Below are 18,827 nucleotides of genomic sequence, written 5' to 3'. Positions count from 1 at the left end.
AGAAATAAATCGATTAACACTAATAGGGTAAACAGACAGACAAGAAAGTTAACTAATAAATCTTCACTCAGGCTTACGCAGCCTAAGAAATCAACTCATCACAGTCTTTTTTGTTTGAAGGTTATTTTTGACGATGGAAGGATTGTGAAGGAAACAGGATTTTTCCAGACATTTGCCATCGTTCAGTGAAACAAAAAATCAGTAACACTACGTTTCGAGATCTGCAATCTGATCTCTTCTTCAGGTAAAGAACTAACCTAATTCATAATTACAAACTAGGTTAAAATAAACAAATCTTACCAAAGCGTTGTGGCACGCCTAAGTCAGGAATCACAACCTACATGTTGTTTGTCAACTTCACTAACTCTATAAACATGCACTTAGTAAAAAACTATACCAAACACTAATCATTAAAACTTAACTACGGAATACAGGTCACAGACTAAAAGACTAGTTATAGACTAAAAGAAGAATTTAAGAAAATTGAATCGGATCTCAGAAGCAATGGATACCCTCAATTAGTAATAAATAAGTGCAAACGAACCAGAAGAATCATTCCTGAGTCAAAAAAACAGAATTGTGATAAATTTGCGTTTATGTCAATCCCTTATGTGCCGGGATTATTGGAGAAAATTAGAAGAATAGGTAGAAATTACAACATTAGAACCGCGTTTAAAACACACAACACTCTTAGACAAAGTCTCATAAAAACAAAACCAAAAAATGGCACACAGGATTCCAAAAAAAACTGTGTTTACAGTATAAAATGTAGTTGCAATAGGGAATACATAGGCGAGACGAAAAGACCACTAAACGTAAGGATAAAAGAGCACAAAGAAAACACGAGAAAGGGTCTCACAGAAAAGTCAAAAATTGCACACCACTGTTGGTCCGAAGACCTTCATATGAATTGGGATGAAGCCAACATAATACATTGGGAACCACATTTCTTCAAAAGGAAATTAATTGAGGCAACATACATTAAATTGGCAGACCAACCAATCAGTCAACCATCAGTCGAGATTAGGCCGCTTTGGTTGCCAATTCTAAAAAATGAACTAAAGAGAAAACCAAAAAGTATCAAACGGATCAGATATTTGTAATAAACCAATGCGGAGTCACAATATGGTTTTAAGAAGTTCATCTCGTGTGAACCAATAGTAACGAAAGGGCCCTTCCTCTTTATTTCCGCCATCTTGTTTTAGCCAACCGTGACGATTACCATTGGCTAGTCCCTCTGGTCAGTCATGGGTGGTTAGTAGACGAATGAAGATGTATTGTGACCTGTATTCCGTAGTTAAGTTTTAATGATTAGTGTTTGGTATAGTTTTTTACTAAGTGCATGTTTATAGAGTTAGTGAAGTTGACAAACAACATGTAGGTTATGATTCCTGATTTAGGCGTGCCACAACGCTTTGGTAAGATTTGTTTATTTTAACCTAGTTTGTAATTATGCATTAGGTTAGTTCTTTACCTGAAGAAGAGATCAGATTGCAGATCTCGAAACGTAGTGTTACTGATTTTTTGTTTCACTGAACGATGGCAAATGTCCGGAAAAATCCTGTTTCCTTCACATCACAGTCTTCTGGTTTAGACCGCGTCGAAACATTGGTTTCACAATTAACTTGTGGAGATATTTTTTAGAGCCATTTTCAGTCAACAGTGTCGGTTAATGGTATCCAGTAGTACTGCTAGTACTTGAAATTATTATTACCAACAGAAATGCTCTACTGATTTAAATTAAATTTTCAGCTTTTGTAGTTTCTAAGTACATAAACCAAATCACTTCATAAAGATTTAAATTTGATGTTGAAATGACATCCTAGATTTTCACGACTCTCTATTAGGTGGACAATGAAATAACATATAAAGGAAGAATTCCTGGGCACTTCTTATTTATTTATGTTTAAGTACAGCACAGAACTGTACAACCAGAATAAAACTCTTACCTAACAATCCACCAGAGTTATGTTGTCTAGGTGGAGGAACACCGAAGAATATCTGGGCTATCTTGTCCAAGTACTGAGGGTAGGACGGGTCCCGTTTGATACATGGTTGGTACTGTTCACACAACACCGTGAACGCTGCCAGTTTCCCACTGAAAAACTAAATCTATTAGAAAGAGAATACTGATAAATGCCATGTTATAGTATACATTTTATGCCCTTTTAAATACTGTAGAGGCGACCACTTACTCTATGCTAAAGATGTCTACTGACACTGAATAGAAGGCTAGAATTATCTGGATGCATATGGCCATTGTAAAACTCATAGTTATGTAAGCAGATATGGTATCTATATATATAAAAATTAATGTTTGTGTATTTTCCTTTATGGAATCGCAAAATATTAGACAGACCATTATGAAAATTTGTATGTATACGTATTTTTCCACGGAGAAGCTTTATAACTATGCCCATTGATGTAACTCACCACCAAGCGGCGCTGCAAAAGATAAAAGGTTTCAAAGCGCCTGCACACTATAAACTGCAATTACGAGACAGTTACATATATTACATAGCCAAACACTATTTGAAGGCGCTAAGTTATTATGTATATTTGTCTTTAAGATACATTTCTGATTGAACCTAAAGTTTGAGTGTTAGACCACTTTATAATAAAGTACACGTTCGTGCACAATGGCTATAAACATAAACATATTTTCTTGATCGTGGCAACAAGGCAAACTCTACATCGGCGTTGTAAATATAATTCAATTAAACCAGAAGTTCACATACACGGGCAAAGCTTACGAAAAGCGTGCATAGCCGCGGGAAACAGCTAGTTCTTTAATAAATGAAAATTAACAAATAAATCGCCCAATAAATGCAACGTGATTACTACTTCTTTAATTAAAGCCTTCCTGAAAGACGCGGTAATTGCAAATTCAAATACCTCGGTAAATTAACGATTGCAGTTAATTAGTAGTTAGGAACTGGTTGACCTAAAATTAAAGTTTTGTGTACTAAATTGCTAATTTTATACCTAGTAATACATAAAATAAAAAAACAAGTGCAACAAGGAAATTATGGTCATTACAAAACTGACAAGCCTAGGAGTAAACCTAAATAGAATGATGAATTCTTTGTGTTTACATTATACAAGATAAAAAATTTGTAATTAGCCAAGGCCCCCTAACCACATTTGTGGCACAATAATTTGCATCAATTGTACATTAAAATGTTACAATCTGATGGGAAGACTTGTCTATAGCCATATTTTTGCTGTTCTCAATCAATATATTTCAGTAGAAGAAACTGGCTTACAGCACAGTGTGGAAGGAAAACAATGTAAACCTAAGCCATTCTACACATCAGCAAATATCACATTCAATAATGTTGAAATAATCAGCTTATATAAATCAACTATTTTGTTAACGACCCACTGAATAAAATAAACAAAACTTTATAGTATAGATTCAAAACTAAAATTATTTGTCTCTATCTAGAGTGAAACAAATAACTTGAAATAGTTCAGACAGCTGCTGATAGATTGCAGAGGAATATTGTTTACAAAGAATGTGGCATCTACATGAAAACACAACAGCATGTGGAAGACTTGTGTCTTTCCAGCACAAGTTGAAGCTATGAAGATCCATGCATGTACATTATAACAGAGGTTTAAGCTGAGATGAAAACTTTCTTAGCAAAGATGGTACAAAGTCTTCGGACTTTTAAGCAAAAATATTTGTCCTGTAGCACTTATTATAGCATTGGTGTTTCACAGAGATTCCAATAATACTTACTGAAGTTCTTTATTACTTTAGTTGACTCAAAGTTTACTTTACTCTGTATTACTTTTTGGAGTCCTTTAGTATATTGTTTTCTTTTGCTTTTGATATATAGGCATGCCAGACTGATATTGTATGTTACTGTTTGGTGAAGTTGTACAGCAACTTCCACACAGTCTGTGTAGTATGCATATTACAATGCTTATATGTTTAGTAGATGTTTAAAAGTTCTGAAGTTAACACCATTTAAAAATTGTTTTTCAGCAACTGTACAGTTTTTTGTTCCTGCCAAAGTGATCTTGCTAAGTTGACCTGTATGGTTTGAAATATGGTTTTAAGTAAGTGAGCAACTTATAATTGTGGAGTTGAGTTCATAAATTCCGTTGAATTGACCAAAACTGTTCTTCATAAACCTTGAGATGTAAATTTGAGAAAGCCATATCCATACTATGGTCCCACAGGATGAAACTAATACCCTGAACCCCTGGTGGTCAAACAGCTTTCATTAGATATTAAGTGTACGCAACAGTCAACATACACTGTCGATATCACTCTCTTCCACTCTCACTCATTTTCAAACAATTGTTTTTTTATCAGATATCCCTCCTCTCTGAAGATGACGAAGTGAAAATATTGAAATGGGGGAGAAACAAACAGAATTTAAAAACGTGAACTGACCTCTCAACAGTTTTTAGGAGGAAGAAGATGAAGTTGAGCAGTGGCAGGATGTACGGAGGACCCTTTGCTATGGCAGGATGTTGTGTTGTGTAACTCTGGAATGCAACATTGGCCGTATGTTTGTTCTGAAGACAGAGATACCTAAAGGTAACACAGCACAGTTCAGAGGCAGCTCTAAATTAATTAAGGGAAGACGTTAAAAAAATGTTATTCATATTCTGGAATATAAAAAAATCTAAGAAGATTTGCTTATGTAAAACAAGGATAAACTTTACTTTACTTCAATTTAACACGTCTTAAGAAATGGTACATGTTTAGAATTATAAAAATTAAATGTTGTTCTGTATATAAAAAGATATAGTTCTCTTAATATTCAAATTGCTTAAACATCATACAAACAATTGAAATATTACTTTTTTCTTATCAAATGGTTGTTGTCATTTTCTTATTTAATTTTTGTTTTCCTGGTAGTTGTACTTACATGGGAGTAAAACAAAAGTATTTATAAATACAAAATATTGTGGAAAACCAAATTTCTAACTAAACATAGCTTTCACTATTTCAGTATTGTATGTGCATGTTAGCCTACATGCACAAAAGTACAACTATCAAACTGTAAATTCTTCTGACTGGAGACTTTACACCTACACACAAAATTATTAGAAACAATTAAATCCACTAGCCTATGCTTTTGTCTAAGTTAATATCAGGGTTCTCTATAAAGCTTTTTAATTTTTAATTCATTTAATATGAGCTCTGGTTTCAATTGACTATTTAACTCATTGAATATGGAGCCTGAGTACAAGTTGGGCTCCTGTATTTAATTCCATATGTTTAGTGATTCGGTTTAAAATTGAGTTTAGTTGTTTCCTGGCTTAGATCCATAAATCTTTCTATAACTCACGATCAGTTGTGCAGCTATAAAATAAAATATTTCAAACTACTGCACAGGTACTTAGTGACATGATTGTCTGGCAGTGAGGTGAGCTCAGTTGTGCTTTGTTGTTGTCTGCAGTGTGGTTATAAATAAAATTTCTCTATTTATGGTTAAAGTTGGTTTTTTGATTAATTAGTTTATTTGTACTGATTTCAGTACATAGTAATACAAGTTTTTACTTCATAGTATTTTAGCTTATTGTATAAATATGAGTGATCATTTAGATAAAGATACAGTGCAAATGATAATATGATCAACCTATATGTGATGGAAACAAAGGAAGTCCTTTTATTCGGTTTGAAAGAATCTTGGACCAGGTTTAGATTCTGTATCAGAGGATAAGTTCCTTGACAACCACGATCTTAACTCAAATTTTTCAGAACCTGTTTATTATTTTCACAGACTTTATGTTCAATGATTCAAATTGTTTTATGTGAGTACAAACAAACCATTTACAACTATTTATTTTACATGCTCTAACAAGTATCCTTTTATTTTGTGTCTATATTGTATTAACATTTCCTTTTTCTATTATCTACCTTTTTGATTTCAGACATATTTTGATGATAGAAATTTGTTCATAAACAAATATATTTTCTAAAAGTATATGTTCTCCTTTTTAATTTGATGATAAGATAAGTAGGCTATAAGTTAGGTCAAACAATGTTTTATGTATTTGAAAAGTTACTAAAAATGGCCTGTGAACTTAGCAAACCCAAAGTTATATGTCTAGGGTTCAATGTTTTAACCCTTAGCACGTGATTTTCAACTCATATGATGGTTCTCTATGTCATTATGGGCAGTCATGACTTTTTTAAGGGGAAAGGATGTCAGGTTCCTAGGCTTAGCAGGGCACTTAAGTGTGGAACACTTTATTAAGCACTTATAAAATTCAACCCTTATTTAGGCTTAGTTAGAAAATGCTGCAATCTCCTGGCCAAATAAAGAACTAGATCAACGTTTCACTATTTCCAGCCCACAATACAAAACATTTTTCAGAGTTTTTTTTATTACTTGGGTGCCATTGCCACTGTAGTTGCTATAATGTATCCTATCAATTTATTGGCATACTGGTATATTTGGTGGAAAAACACATCAAAACATTGAAATAAATGTATATTCTTTTCATATTAGAGACCTACTTGAGACTAATTGTGGTTTTAAATTGCAAATATTTAAAAACGTTTAAATTAGGTAAAACCACAGTTTAAATTACATTCTACTTTCGGTACATTTATGAGAAAAGAGTAAATACACAACAACAAAATTGTAACTTCAAGTTAGTAAACATTGTAAAGTAAAAGTAAAGTAAAGTAAAGATGTCTCATTTTACCAGGCGAAGTTAGGGCTAAGAAGCCCTCTATAACACTTAACCTGGGGACCAACGGCTTAAAGGTGACTTCCGAACCACCACCAATGGCCGGGCGGGCGGGCTGCTTGCAAGGACAGGATTGCTCAGCGGTCACCCATCCAAGCAGCAGCCACGCTCAACGTTGCTAGATCCGGTTATCTTGCGAAACCATTCAATCATTCATTTCATGGGTCTCTTGGGTCCATTATAAGTGTTTGAGAATTACTTTCAAATCCCAGTCATTTAAAGGGTCGAAGCTCAAATACAGCCATTTAAGTCTGAGTCAGAGTGACATACATGGCTGGGTAATCACTGAGTAAACACTGATCACAGCTAGCCACTATGCATGGCTACGGTAAAGGTTGGAAACGACAAAGTAAATTAAAATTACACTTCCTCTCGAATAAACGATCAACTAAAAATTAATTTTGTTCAAAAACTACAAACTAAAATTAATACTTCTGGTTCTGAAATAAAGTTTAAACTAAAAATATGAATTCAAAATAAAATTAAGTTTTCCATAAAACTAAATGGAACAAATGTTTATATTCAACAAGTTTCCTAAAAAATTATATTCATTAACAAGAAATACTATTTACAAATCAGAAATATACACTAAAAATTTCTAAAAGCCTATTTTAAAAATTTAGTTCATTAAAAGTTCTTGTTTCCAATTCGAAAATTCCAAATAAACTGCACAAAATATTTAGTATTATTAACACCTTCACTGTGACATGAGACATGTACTGACTTCAGAACAGTTAGAATAGCAGTAAGATGTATCCACCATGGTCAGTATGTTAAGTAAGGAATACATTCAAAGTAAAATGGAAAGTGGGCAAAACTTTTGCTCTTTTGCAGATTGAAAAATGATAATATGACAGGATTGAAAATGTTTTCCAATTTTTTTACTACAATAAAATTATTCTTTTTCTGGAGAAATTTCTTTCTGAAACTGTAAAACAAGAACTTTATCAAGAATACCCTTACAAATATTTACACAAGTGGCTGCATGCCAGAATTGATATTTACTGTACATTTCCAGTAAATGGTTCTTTATCAAATAATTGGTGGAACAAAGAACTATTGAAAGACCCAGTGACTTTTGAGTCATTGCATACTCACTGCAGAACCACCTGTGCAATAAACAGGTCCACCTCTGTCGCGAATCCTCTTGTGCGATGCAGTTCCACCAACATCGTTGCAAAGCCGGTTCCATCACGCGAGTGGAGAAAGTGATACCTAGCCAGAACAAAATTTTTTTCTGCAAAATAAAACACAGAATTTAGTTCTTTCCCATTGAAGATTGACTATCACTGCAACCTGCATAATCTGCAATAGCACAGTTCCCTTTTGTTACGTTACTTCTACGAGGGGTATCCAAAAAGTAAGTTTCCATTAATTATGAAAAAGTTTAAAAGACTCAAAAAATAACTGAAACACATTTATTCAACTTTTTACATTATACCTTATTTTTCTACATAGTTACCATCCCTTTCTAAGCACTCTTGGTATCTAGGAAGTAGTTTTTTTTATTCCAGCATTACAAAATTCACCCGCCAAATTTTTAAGCCAAGTATCCACCTCATTTTGAAGGTCATCGCTGTTGGCAAATCGCCGACCGCCAAGGTGTCTTTTCAGCTCCGGAAACAGATGAAAATCGCTAGGCGCAAGATCTGGTGAGTATGGAGGATGACCAAAAACATCCCACTTAAATTTCCTCAAAAGTTCCATTGTTGCACGAGCAGCGTGTGGTCGGGCGTTATCTTGAATAAGCAGAAACCGTGTGCGACAAAAGTCCGCGCCGTTTATTCTGTATTGCCCGCCGAAGTCTGGTGAGAACTTCACAATACCTTTCTGCATTTATGGTTTCGCCACGAGGAAGATAGTCAATCAATAACACTCCACAGCAGTCCCAAAAAACTGTAGCCATTACCTTTCCTGCCGACTCAAAAACTTTGGCTTTTTGAGGAGCTGCCTCTCCTTTTTTTTTGCCACACCATACTCTGGCGTTTGATCTCTGGAGTTGAGTGGTGAATCCATGTTTCATCACCAGTGACTATTCTACTGAAAAGGTTTTCATCTTCATCGTCAAACAATCGCAAGAAAGACGGCAGCAGCCATTCGTTGTTGTTTATGGGCATTGCTCAATAAGCGAGGCACCCATCTTGCACACACTTTTGCAAGCTGAAGATCTTCTGTCATGATATTGTGCACAGATGACCGGCTAACTTCAACACTTGACGGCAGTTTATCCATAATTTCATCGAGAGTCACTCGCTTATCATTGTCAATAACTGCTCGTACAGCATTAATGACGTCAGGTTGCCGAGAATTGGCCGGCCACTACGCTCATCGTCATGAACATTTTCTCTTCCTTTCAAAAAATTGCACGCCAACGACGGACCATCTGAACGGACATAACATGTTCACCATACACTTGACATAACTGACGATGAATTTCAACAGCAGTTTCGTTTTTGGCGGTCAAGAAACGAATAACACTACGGACTTCGCAACTGGCGGCAGAACGCAGTGGAGTCTCCATGATGTTTGGGCAGCAACTGACTGAGAAGCGTGACAATGGGCCAGTGACCGGCGCACCTGTTGCCAACCGAACCGCGCTACATATCCCCGCCCACAGCTGCACGCTGTGTTACGTACGCGTCTTTTTACAGAACAGGGAAACTTACTTTTTGGATACCCCTCGTACATCGTAATCAGACATAGAGGATAAAATGTTATTTGAAACAAAACAAATATTGTTAGTTGTAATTTTAACTATTACAGTAAAATATTGAAAATACAGTATTTAAGCAATTAGGAATATGCTTAATAACTTTATTTCTAATAGGTTTAACAATTCTCTCTAGAAAATAGAATAAAGTATTTTGCAGCAACACTGTCAGTAAATAATTCAAGACTTACTGCAATTGATTTTGCAAATTAACAAAGTATAAAATTTTGATTGTGGTCTTCATGAATCACTATGGATTGATAAAGCCTATAATGGGCCAGAAAATTCTGCTTAGAAGTTACAAAACACTTGTGGTGAATTTCTTAACTGTAGGTAATAGGCATACTGGGATCTGGTTTTAGGGAAGGGGGTCTCTGGCATACAATGTAAATAAATACTTACAGATGCAACTTGACTTAATTTACTAAAATACAAACCAGTTAAATTGCATTAAAATGTTACTTTTTTAAGTCACAACAATAAAATATGTTCATAACTGACACACACTTAATATTAAGTTCTATTTTATACCCTGACAATGTCACCTGCTCTTCCAACTGTGCTAGATTAAAAGAATGTATACTATGTAAATTGTGGCAATAAAGAGAGAGAGAAAAAATGGTTATAAATTCTCATAGAACGATCAAAGATTATAGAAATATTTTTCTGTGTTCAAGGAAGTTGTCTTAAGGAAATATAACTCTTAAAATAAAAAGTTAAACCAACAAAAAATAATTGCAACAAATTTAATAAAATGTTCAAAACTTTAAATAATTTTCTTTTAAACTTCATAAAAAATTAACAATATATCACACGTACCTCGCCAGAATATCTGGGCGATAGCCTGATGCAGACTTGGATGTCCATTGGTGAATTGAGCATGGTCGTGTGACGACCAACGCAGAGCAGACCCTAGGAACACCTCTCTTTCTGCCACCTCAGGACTTACCATGCTGAACAGCCTGTGACAAACATACGATGATTAGTGGTTCTGCTCTCTGTTTGAGGTTTATTGGCTGTACAATATCTTGAGTTGTAGGGTTCTTGTGCTACTAGAACACAAAAAACTTAAATCTATTTAGTTTTATTTTTGAACGGGAATGAATAAATGATCTAACCCTCTACCAAGCAATTGCCTCGATGGGGAGTCTGGTGATAAAGCCCAATCGTCTCCGATATTGCCACCAATTGTTTTATCATTGCTCTCTGCTTTGTGCTGCCATCAAACAGATATTTTTAAACTGTTAATGCAAATGTCTAATAACAGTATTTTGACTTCGTTCATTGAATTTTATTATGCCTCGGGATACTATCTAGGAGTAATATATGAAAACTCTTATTAATCCATTCATTGACAATGATTTAGTTTGTTTTCATAACAACTGTTTTAAATTATTTTAGTAAGAACCATTTGAGTGTTTTTTTTATATAATAAATTAGCATTAAATGCAAGTTTTATGTGTTATTAACTAAACAATTTATCTGTAAAGAAAAGAAAATAAAAGTAAAGAGTCTACCTAAAACAGTTTTATTTTTATGGATGTTTTAGTAAAATGTTACAAATCGCTGAAATAGATTTGGCATTTTTCAGACAAACTTTTTATCATGCTCTGGCACTAAAAAGGTTAATGAAACTTTCTATTATTAGTGTTTTACTAACATCATATTGCTATGTTGTTATGCAGTTACTGTATACGTATTTGACGTCAAGCCTGGTATATTTATGACAATAAAAATAATTACTTATACAAATTACACTACTATGGATAATTTAATAATCGTTACAACACCATATAGTATGAAACAGGTTTGTTTCAACTATAGTGGTTACAATTTTTTTTAAATAACGTGAATGTATTCTCCTATGGCAGAGCAGCTGAATCAATTCATTCATCCTAGTAACACCAGAAGCTTGTTAATCCCACAGGGAGAGGTTAATAATAAAGGTGGATGTTTTGAACATATACTATTTTATCCTAGAAGAAAACCATACAAGTTTTTTTTTAATTTTAATTATTACAGGTAGGTCAAGCACTCTGTGCACACAGCTGAGGCTGTACTAACCATCCACGAAACGTGAACTTCATCAATTTGCTGTCATTCAGTGATTGATTTAAAAGAGCTTAACTTTTTATCTGAATATAACTTTACTTGATCAAAACTGACTATTATTATCAATATTGTTTTGGAATTTTGCTCTTCTAAAGGATGCGCCTCTCCCCCACCCACCCATCAGGCAGCTAGCTGGCTGGCACACGCACACGTTTCTCTTGTCCCATCTGTACAATGCAATAAACTTACAAAGTGAGCCTTGTTAGAAATAAAAAAGGTGCAATTGGGAATAGATTTACAACAGTAAGAACCACCACAAAAGGCAGTTGAGAGAGAAGCCTAACTGCCATGTGACCATGGAGTAGTCAACGAGAACTGAGCAAGGTTGCCGAACCTGTTTTCTGCTGTAACCGCAAGCTGCACGTGTTCAGAGTACTGATAATATTTAACCATTATGCTCGAAAGAAAACACCTTATTATTAAAAAAAACCTAGTTTGAACACTTTGAGCTTAAGGAAAAGCCTACCAGTTGACGTAGTGAAGTTGCAGTCTCTCCAGAAAAGAAAAATTTAATGACATCACTTGAAAACCCACATGGTTTACTTGTCTCCGGATATGAAGATAAAAAATACGTGCGCACCCTACTCACTCTACGTGGGATTAATTTCGTAGAAACTGGAAATATACACAAACAACGTATATTTTGAAACTAAAAGTTGTAGATGATTATAACAATGCAAAGATGGGGATGGGTGTATCCGACCAAATGTCTTCATGTAGTACTGGTATAACAAAGTTATGAGATAGTACTTACCTGTTCATTTTAGTAATTTATAACTATATTTAGATTAATACTTCTTGGCATTATTTTTAAAATTAAATGTAAAACCACTTCAATACAATTTACTTATACCCACCAATTTTACACCACCCAGGATAAAGGTTTGGGTACATATTAAATTGTTTAATTCTTCGTAAAACCTTTTAATTTTATAGTACCAGTTGTCCATACCCATATAAATAGTATTCTGTAATGTTTTAAAATAAAAATTGAGTGTTTAATTACCAGCTGTCTGGTAAGCAGATATATGTAAAAATTGTTGAATTGCGAGCCTGCACTTTTGTCCAATCACAAAAACTAAAATAAAACCTGTTGACTCTCTGTATAGCCCACTTTGTCAGTTCAGTACACCAATATATTGCAGCAGTAGCCAATTTGTCTGTCAAACATAACCTTGCTTTCCACCATTTCTGGCCACAGTTCATCACCACAGTTCTTTTACTACCATCATTGTGTTGGTGAGATCTAACCGGCAGGGCAACTAACATGTTAAATAATGTATGAGAGAGCTATATACCTGTAGTTCTTTTTTATTGTTCTCTTAGGACAAGAGTCTTCGAAAATTGCACCTACTCATATAAGGACACTACTTTTGGAGTGACAGGATATTTTGGATGGGTAAGGTTTGGAATCGGCTCCGCCTCCTTACATAGTTCTTAGTTTAAAATTAATTGTTGGCAATATATGTTTTGAAACGATAAAAGGTTTTTGGAAACTTGTCTTTATTATATGTTACAAAAATAGAACACCATGTTTCGCCTTCATCATAATATAATTTTTATTTGAAAAGTAATATCTGAAGTGGTAGATACCTCCTCATATCATGTATCATGCATGTTATGAGTTTGCTCTTATGGGTCGAACACTCATTAAAGAATACTATTGTGAAGTATTGTGTTTAAGAAACGCTGTTCATAAAAAAAAAGCTGCAAATGGCTCTAAGTGGGAATTGGTAACTCCATCATGTTAATGCTCTAGCTCAAAAATTGAAACTGGCCCAGCAGTTTTAGATAAACATCAAATTACATAGGTCTAACAGCTTCCGTACTCGCTTGATATTGCTCCTTGTGACTTTTTTATTTCACTAAATTAAATATCAGCTGAACAAATGCTGATTTAAAAATAATGTGACACATTTTGAGGTTCCAAAAAGCAACTTCTATGTTAAACCTGTTTTGATCAGTAGAAACATCACTGGATGATGTGTACCACATCAAGAGGAAATTACTTTAAAGCATTATAAGTCTTAAAGCCATACGTCAAATCTTTCTCTGTTAACCAAACCTATCCAGATACTTCTTGAATGTAACTCCTACAATAACTTATTTTTGTGTGTATGCTTAACCTTGCGACTTTCTTACAACTGAATAAGAGGATGGATTCCAGTCCTCACAATATAGTTGTTCCAATTTATATGGCTAATGTCTGAAAACTCGTTCTTTTAAAATGGAGGTTTAATGACTCACTGTGCCAGTCTGGAGATATGGAAATCAGATGGTTCCGTTTCTGATTTCACCAAAACATCAACCAGTAGAATGGCGAGGTCAGCACCACTTGTTTGCTGGAACAAAAATTGCTGTATTACTTACTTTTATCTATGATACAACTTTTAGCTAGAATAAAACCTCACTATGATAACACTTGTTTGTTGGAACAACAATTAATGACAAAACGTTTTTTGGAACAAAAATGTACTGTGGTACTGATTGCAATGAATGCAGATAAATTTGGCTATTTTCTATTGCTTTGAAGGAAATACCCTTAAAGCATTAAATATGACTATCTGAAAATATTAGGAAAATTTAACTAATAACATCAAAACAATGTAGCAGAGCTCTAGAATAAGTATGATTTTACACCTTGTTTTTAAATTTTAAGTTACAGAAATTATTGTTTTATTTTAATGCAAGTCTCATTTTAAAACATTTCTGTGGAAGCGAATAGCCAGAAAACTAGTTTCTCCAACAATTTCTGACCCAAGGATCTCAAAATGAATATTTCCACTAAAAACTACAAATATATTATATTAGTACTTTTTTACGTATGAGATGAGGTGAAATGTGCAAACAAGAGACAAATAAAACAAAGTCTCACCTGGTCATGCTGAAGGAGTAATTTCGCTCCATCAAAGAGTAGTTCTAATAGTTCCCCATATTTCTTTTGTGTTAAATACCTACACAAAGGTAATTAAGTTTTAAATGGTTACCACCATCATTTTTAAAGTATTAATCCTACACACAGGAGTAATCTTCTTATTCAGTTTAGTATAACCTTTTTACAACCTATTTTAATTGTGGTAACTCTAAATACTACAAAAATCATTCCTATTGAAACAGGGTGGGCTACTGAAAACATTTGATCAAAATAGATATGGAAAATATTAACTGTTGTGTAGGCCTAATCAAAATATTAGACGTTAATCTATGGTAATTTGTCAATTTGTTTATATACCTAAATTTGATATATACAAAATGCAAGAAAACCACGTGTTAGCATTCAGCAATTTGCATTTAGATTAAAACACTGCCGACAATTTTAGTTCATTTGAGGTGCGAATGTTACCATTATATCAAAATATAACCTCAATTTCTTGGTTTGAACCTATGTAATCTGATGACCAATCAGATCGTGTGTTAGGACCAATCGTTCGTACATACCAAGACTGGTCACTTGATTTTAATCGTCCAATGGATCTTAGCGAGTATACAGGCTTAACGCGACATGGGGGTAGAACTAACCAAAATAAACCTCCTACATTAGTGAAGGCACCCTTAGATTAAACTGTGTCAAGTAGCGCTTACAAACACTTTGTCGAGCACATACACTGTAATAAGCTTTGCACAATGGATTCCATGGATTCTGTTCCTAATTTGGTGGTCATCACACACCATTGCAGTCTTTTGGCTTGTGTTATCAATCTTCATTCACTGTTCTAAGAATCACATCACATAAAACACAACATTTGGGATTAACTAACTCCTGATTCAAGCAGCTATCAAATATTTCTTGATCTGATTGATATTTATTAGAGATAGAAAAACTGTTTTTTGAAATTTTCCCAGTTGTACAGGGAGATTCCCGGCTTATTCCCAGTACATAAAATTCCCAACTTATTACCGCTTGGGTGGCAACCACAGAATGGCTTGATCTAGACTTATTATTGATTCATATGGTTGTAGCTTGAAAATCAGTTAACTAGGTTATACTTTTTTTTTTTTACTTTTCACTGACTGTAAAAAATTAAGCTACAGTAATTAGTTGGTGTTATCTAGCTCTTGAGCAGCAAAAACACTTTTATTAAACTATAAAATTCCCTAGTGTCCAGCAATGGGTGTGTAACTGTCCACCTTTGCATTCTCATGTGTCCAACAAATAGTGAATTCAATGTGTATAAATATTCAAATCTACACAAAATGTTGTATGTAATGGGCGGCTGGTAGATAACCAGCATGTCCTTGTAAACGTGGTCTTATATAAAAACCAATTATCCAGATGTAAGGAGACTCGATCTTTCACATAAGTAAAACTGAGAAATATGAAAAGTTAGATAATTTTTTTGTATTCTTGGGATTGCAAAAGAGTAGTTTTTGTTTTATACATTAAATGTATAATTGGGATAGAATACACTGGCTTCAGTATGATAAGTGGCCACCACAATCAATCGAATCATTGATATTTTTGATTATCTAAACTGCAGAACAATCAAAACCAAAATGACGAAACAAATTATATTACAGACATTTCATATTATAGTAAAGTTCAGCTATGCCTATGTTTTTATATCTAAAATATTATAATTTAACGACAAGTTAAATTATTACTTATTATCTAAGCATATTTATTAAATATAACAAACAAAGCAGTATAAAACTTACTCCTTACTATTTTAAATAATAAACATGTGCAACAGCTTTTGACACAAATAATGTAAATTCATCGCTATTGGAGTTGTGGCCATTACTTAAATACCAGACAAATGATTTTAATGTTTGAATTAATTTTAAACAATATAGTTATAATGCATTAAAAACAACTAGCTGAAATTAATTGTAAATAACTATAAGTTAATTAGAATGTTTTTGTATTTAATAGTTAGGTATTCCTATAGATAATAGATAATATGGTTCACGGATTTGATAGCCATGGTGGCTGTTTATTATACTGCACCCAAATACACCAACATGATATATCCTGTTGTATCAGCAATTAATGTCTTGGTACGTAAACTTCCCATGGAAAAAAAATCTGTTAGCCTATATATCGAATAACAGTTAACTATCCTATCAATCGATATAAATGTATCTAAAATATTGGTATTTATTTACAATAGCGTGACCATGGAAAATGGATTTTTTTGTCATGGGTTGGGCATTTATAGCCAAGTATTATTATCACAGGTGCATATAAACTGGGGGGAAAGTATATTATTGTATTATATTGATGCCTTTCGGGCATTATTGCGTTAAGGAGCAGGTGCATCACGTGATCTGGGATTCGACTTTTGCAAGCTCGAGTTAATTTTTTTTCTAAAAGAGCAAGCAGTGCGCAGCACTGCGCAGCGGGCAGGTATCGTTGACAGGATTAACGTACTAGTCAGCATCATTTCAGTAACTTATCACTTACCTTAATGAACATCCAACACAAAGGTGTGCCATTACCACTACTGAACTAGGAGGTTAAGAATAGACACGGAGGAACAAAATAGTTCAAAATGGCGTCCCTTCTTTATTTGAGAGAGCCGCGGAGTAATACCAAACTGTCAAATATGGATAGTATTGCCAGAGGTACTGTCAAAAACAGAGTTTTCAGAGGATTTCAAAAAATCATAACTCCTTTGATTTTCGTTGCCGACGAATTTTTTCTTCACTATTGTTTTCAGGAAAAAAAATGAACATACCTTTCCATGGTCACGTTATTGTAAATTGATACCAAAATATTAAATATAAAGTCACAAGTTTCAAATTAAAAGATGAAGTTGAAACAATTACGTTATGTCATAAATACTAAAGGAACCATAACCATTAATTAAACAATAAAATTGAGACAGGTGACAGGAAAAATGTCATTTAAATTATGAAGAAAATGTAACAACACAACAAACATCTTGAAATCAAGAAAGACACAGTAAATCATCTTTAAGTGTTATTTTTTATTTTCCTAAAGTTAACTATATTTTTATATTTAAAAGAAGTTACTTATAGATAATAACTGTGTTTATAATATGAAAATCTGTATGTAAAGTTTGTACAGATGATTTATTATTGTTCAGATGAATTACTATTGGTTGATAAAATTGATGTATACAATAATTAAATATTGTTTGAAAATTTCAATATAAAAACCGGGATCCGTTTAACATAGCCTACTCTACCCCAACTATTTAACAGAGTAAACAAACAGGTCTGATAGCATTTAAATCATTCTAATTGATGATTCATTCTTATTGATCTCGAGTGTTTGGACGCTTATTATACTGGAGCCAAGATTGTAATTATTTCAGTAATACAGCCTATCTGTCATCCCACAAAGTTTGCCCAAAAGATAGGTTAAAAGGCTTAATGTATATAATCTAACCATTATCTTAACAGCTTCACATTATCCAAATAGTATGTCCCTTAATGTTCAACACTGTTTCATGATGAAAGTGAGAACAAATCAAATATGCCTATCCTAAAATGTTAAAAATTTATGTCTAGGCAATTTATCTACATAGCCTATCATGATCATACACGTTAATTATAATGAAAAATGACTGTAGTTTGTCATAAATACCTGAAATATAGTGTTCGGTACATTTGGTGGGCTTCATAATAATTCCCATTTTTAACAGAAGAATCTAATTTTCCTAGAACTCGTTGAACACCGTGAGGTTTTTTAGACTGAGAACTTTCGGCCATGTTTTCTCTTCTGCAGATTTTAATTTAAGTGTAAATTTTTACCCGTAACTCCACACTATGATATGGGTGTGTAATTATATTATTGGTTGCCGTTGTCTTGTCCTGTACAGCTTAGATTATAAACAAAAAATATACTTGTTTAGATTTAGAGGTTATATTATTTTCCTAGGAGTAGGTTCGCCAACATTCAAATTGTAAAAAAACAGATTGTTGGTAGTACACTATTATTATTATTAAGTGGATATTATAATTTTCACTACATATGTATTGATTTTAAATCACAGGATAGAGAGAGATTCTATGGCCTTATCAAAATATTTCTAGTCTTGATCATTTATCCCATATAAATATTGCATATAATAAAAGAAATTGTTGTGATAATGCAGTCAAGCTATGTATACATTACAGTAGTATTATCCATTTTGAGTTACAATAAATACAAATGTGAGGGTAAATATGCATGCGTACGTTTGTGTCCACAGTTACTCAACAATTTCTTTTCAGCTCTACACCGAATGATCTTGAGTTATCAAAATATAGGACAAACTATCGCGGCTTACGTGTTAAGAGCCGGCTCAACTGGCAGTTATATTGATTAACCTCA

At 33.5% G+C, this 18,827-nt stretch overlaps 1 protein-coding gene across 3 annotated transcripts in view; it reads right to left on the bottom strand.

The window, feature by feature from the left end:
• The window catches only part of LOC124353899 (Golgi to ER traffic protein 4 homolog), a 44,182-nt gene extending 25,838 nt beyond the window's left edge, over positions 1–18,344 (bottom strand). For 2 of the 3 annotated variants that reach the window (XM_046803952.1, XM_046803951.1), the window contains exons 1-7: positions 18,099–18,342; positions 14,421–14,499; positions 13,793–13,887; positions 10,253–10,395; positions 7,822–7,960; positions 4,409–4,549; positions 1,950–2,098 (exon numbers count right to left, since the gene is read on the bottom strand). In XM_046803952.1, the coding sequence (XP_046659908.1) occupies positions 1,950–2,098; positions 4,409–4,549; positions 7,822–7,960; positions 10,253–10,395; positions 13,793–13,887; positions 14,421–14,499; positions 18,099–18,223 (871 nt within the window). In that variant the 5' untranslated portion in view covers positions 18,224–18,342. Of the gene's footprint in view, positions 1–1,949; positions 2,099–4,408; positions 4,550–7,821; positions 7,961–10,252; positions 10,396–13,792; positions 13,888–14,420; positions 14,500–18,098 lie in introns of all 3 variants that reach the window. The other variant, XM_046803950.1, reaches the window with a different exon arrangement.
• Between the last annotated feature and the right edge of the window lie 483 nt (positions 18,345–18,827).

This window comes from Homalodisca vitripennis, chromosome 2, assembly GCF_021130785.1.
Source record: "Homalodisca vitripennis isolate AUS2020 chromosome 2, UT_GWSS_2.1, whole genome shotgun sequence".
In the NCBI taxonomy this organism is placed as follows: domain Eukaryota; kingdom Metazoa; phylum Arthropoda; class Insecta; order Hemiptera; family Cicadellidae; genus Homalodisca; species Homalodisca vitripennis.
This window is presented reverse-complemented; position numbering and strand designations above follow the sequence as displayed.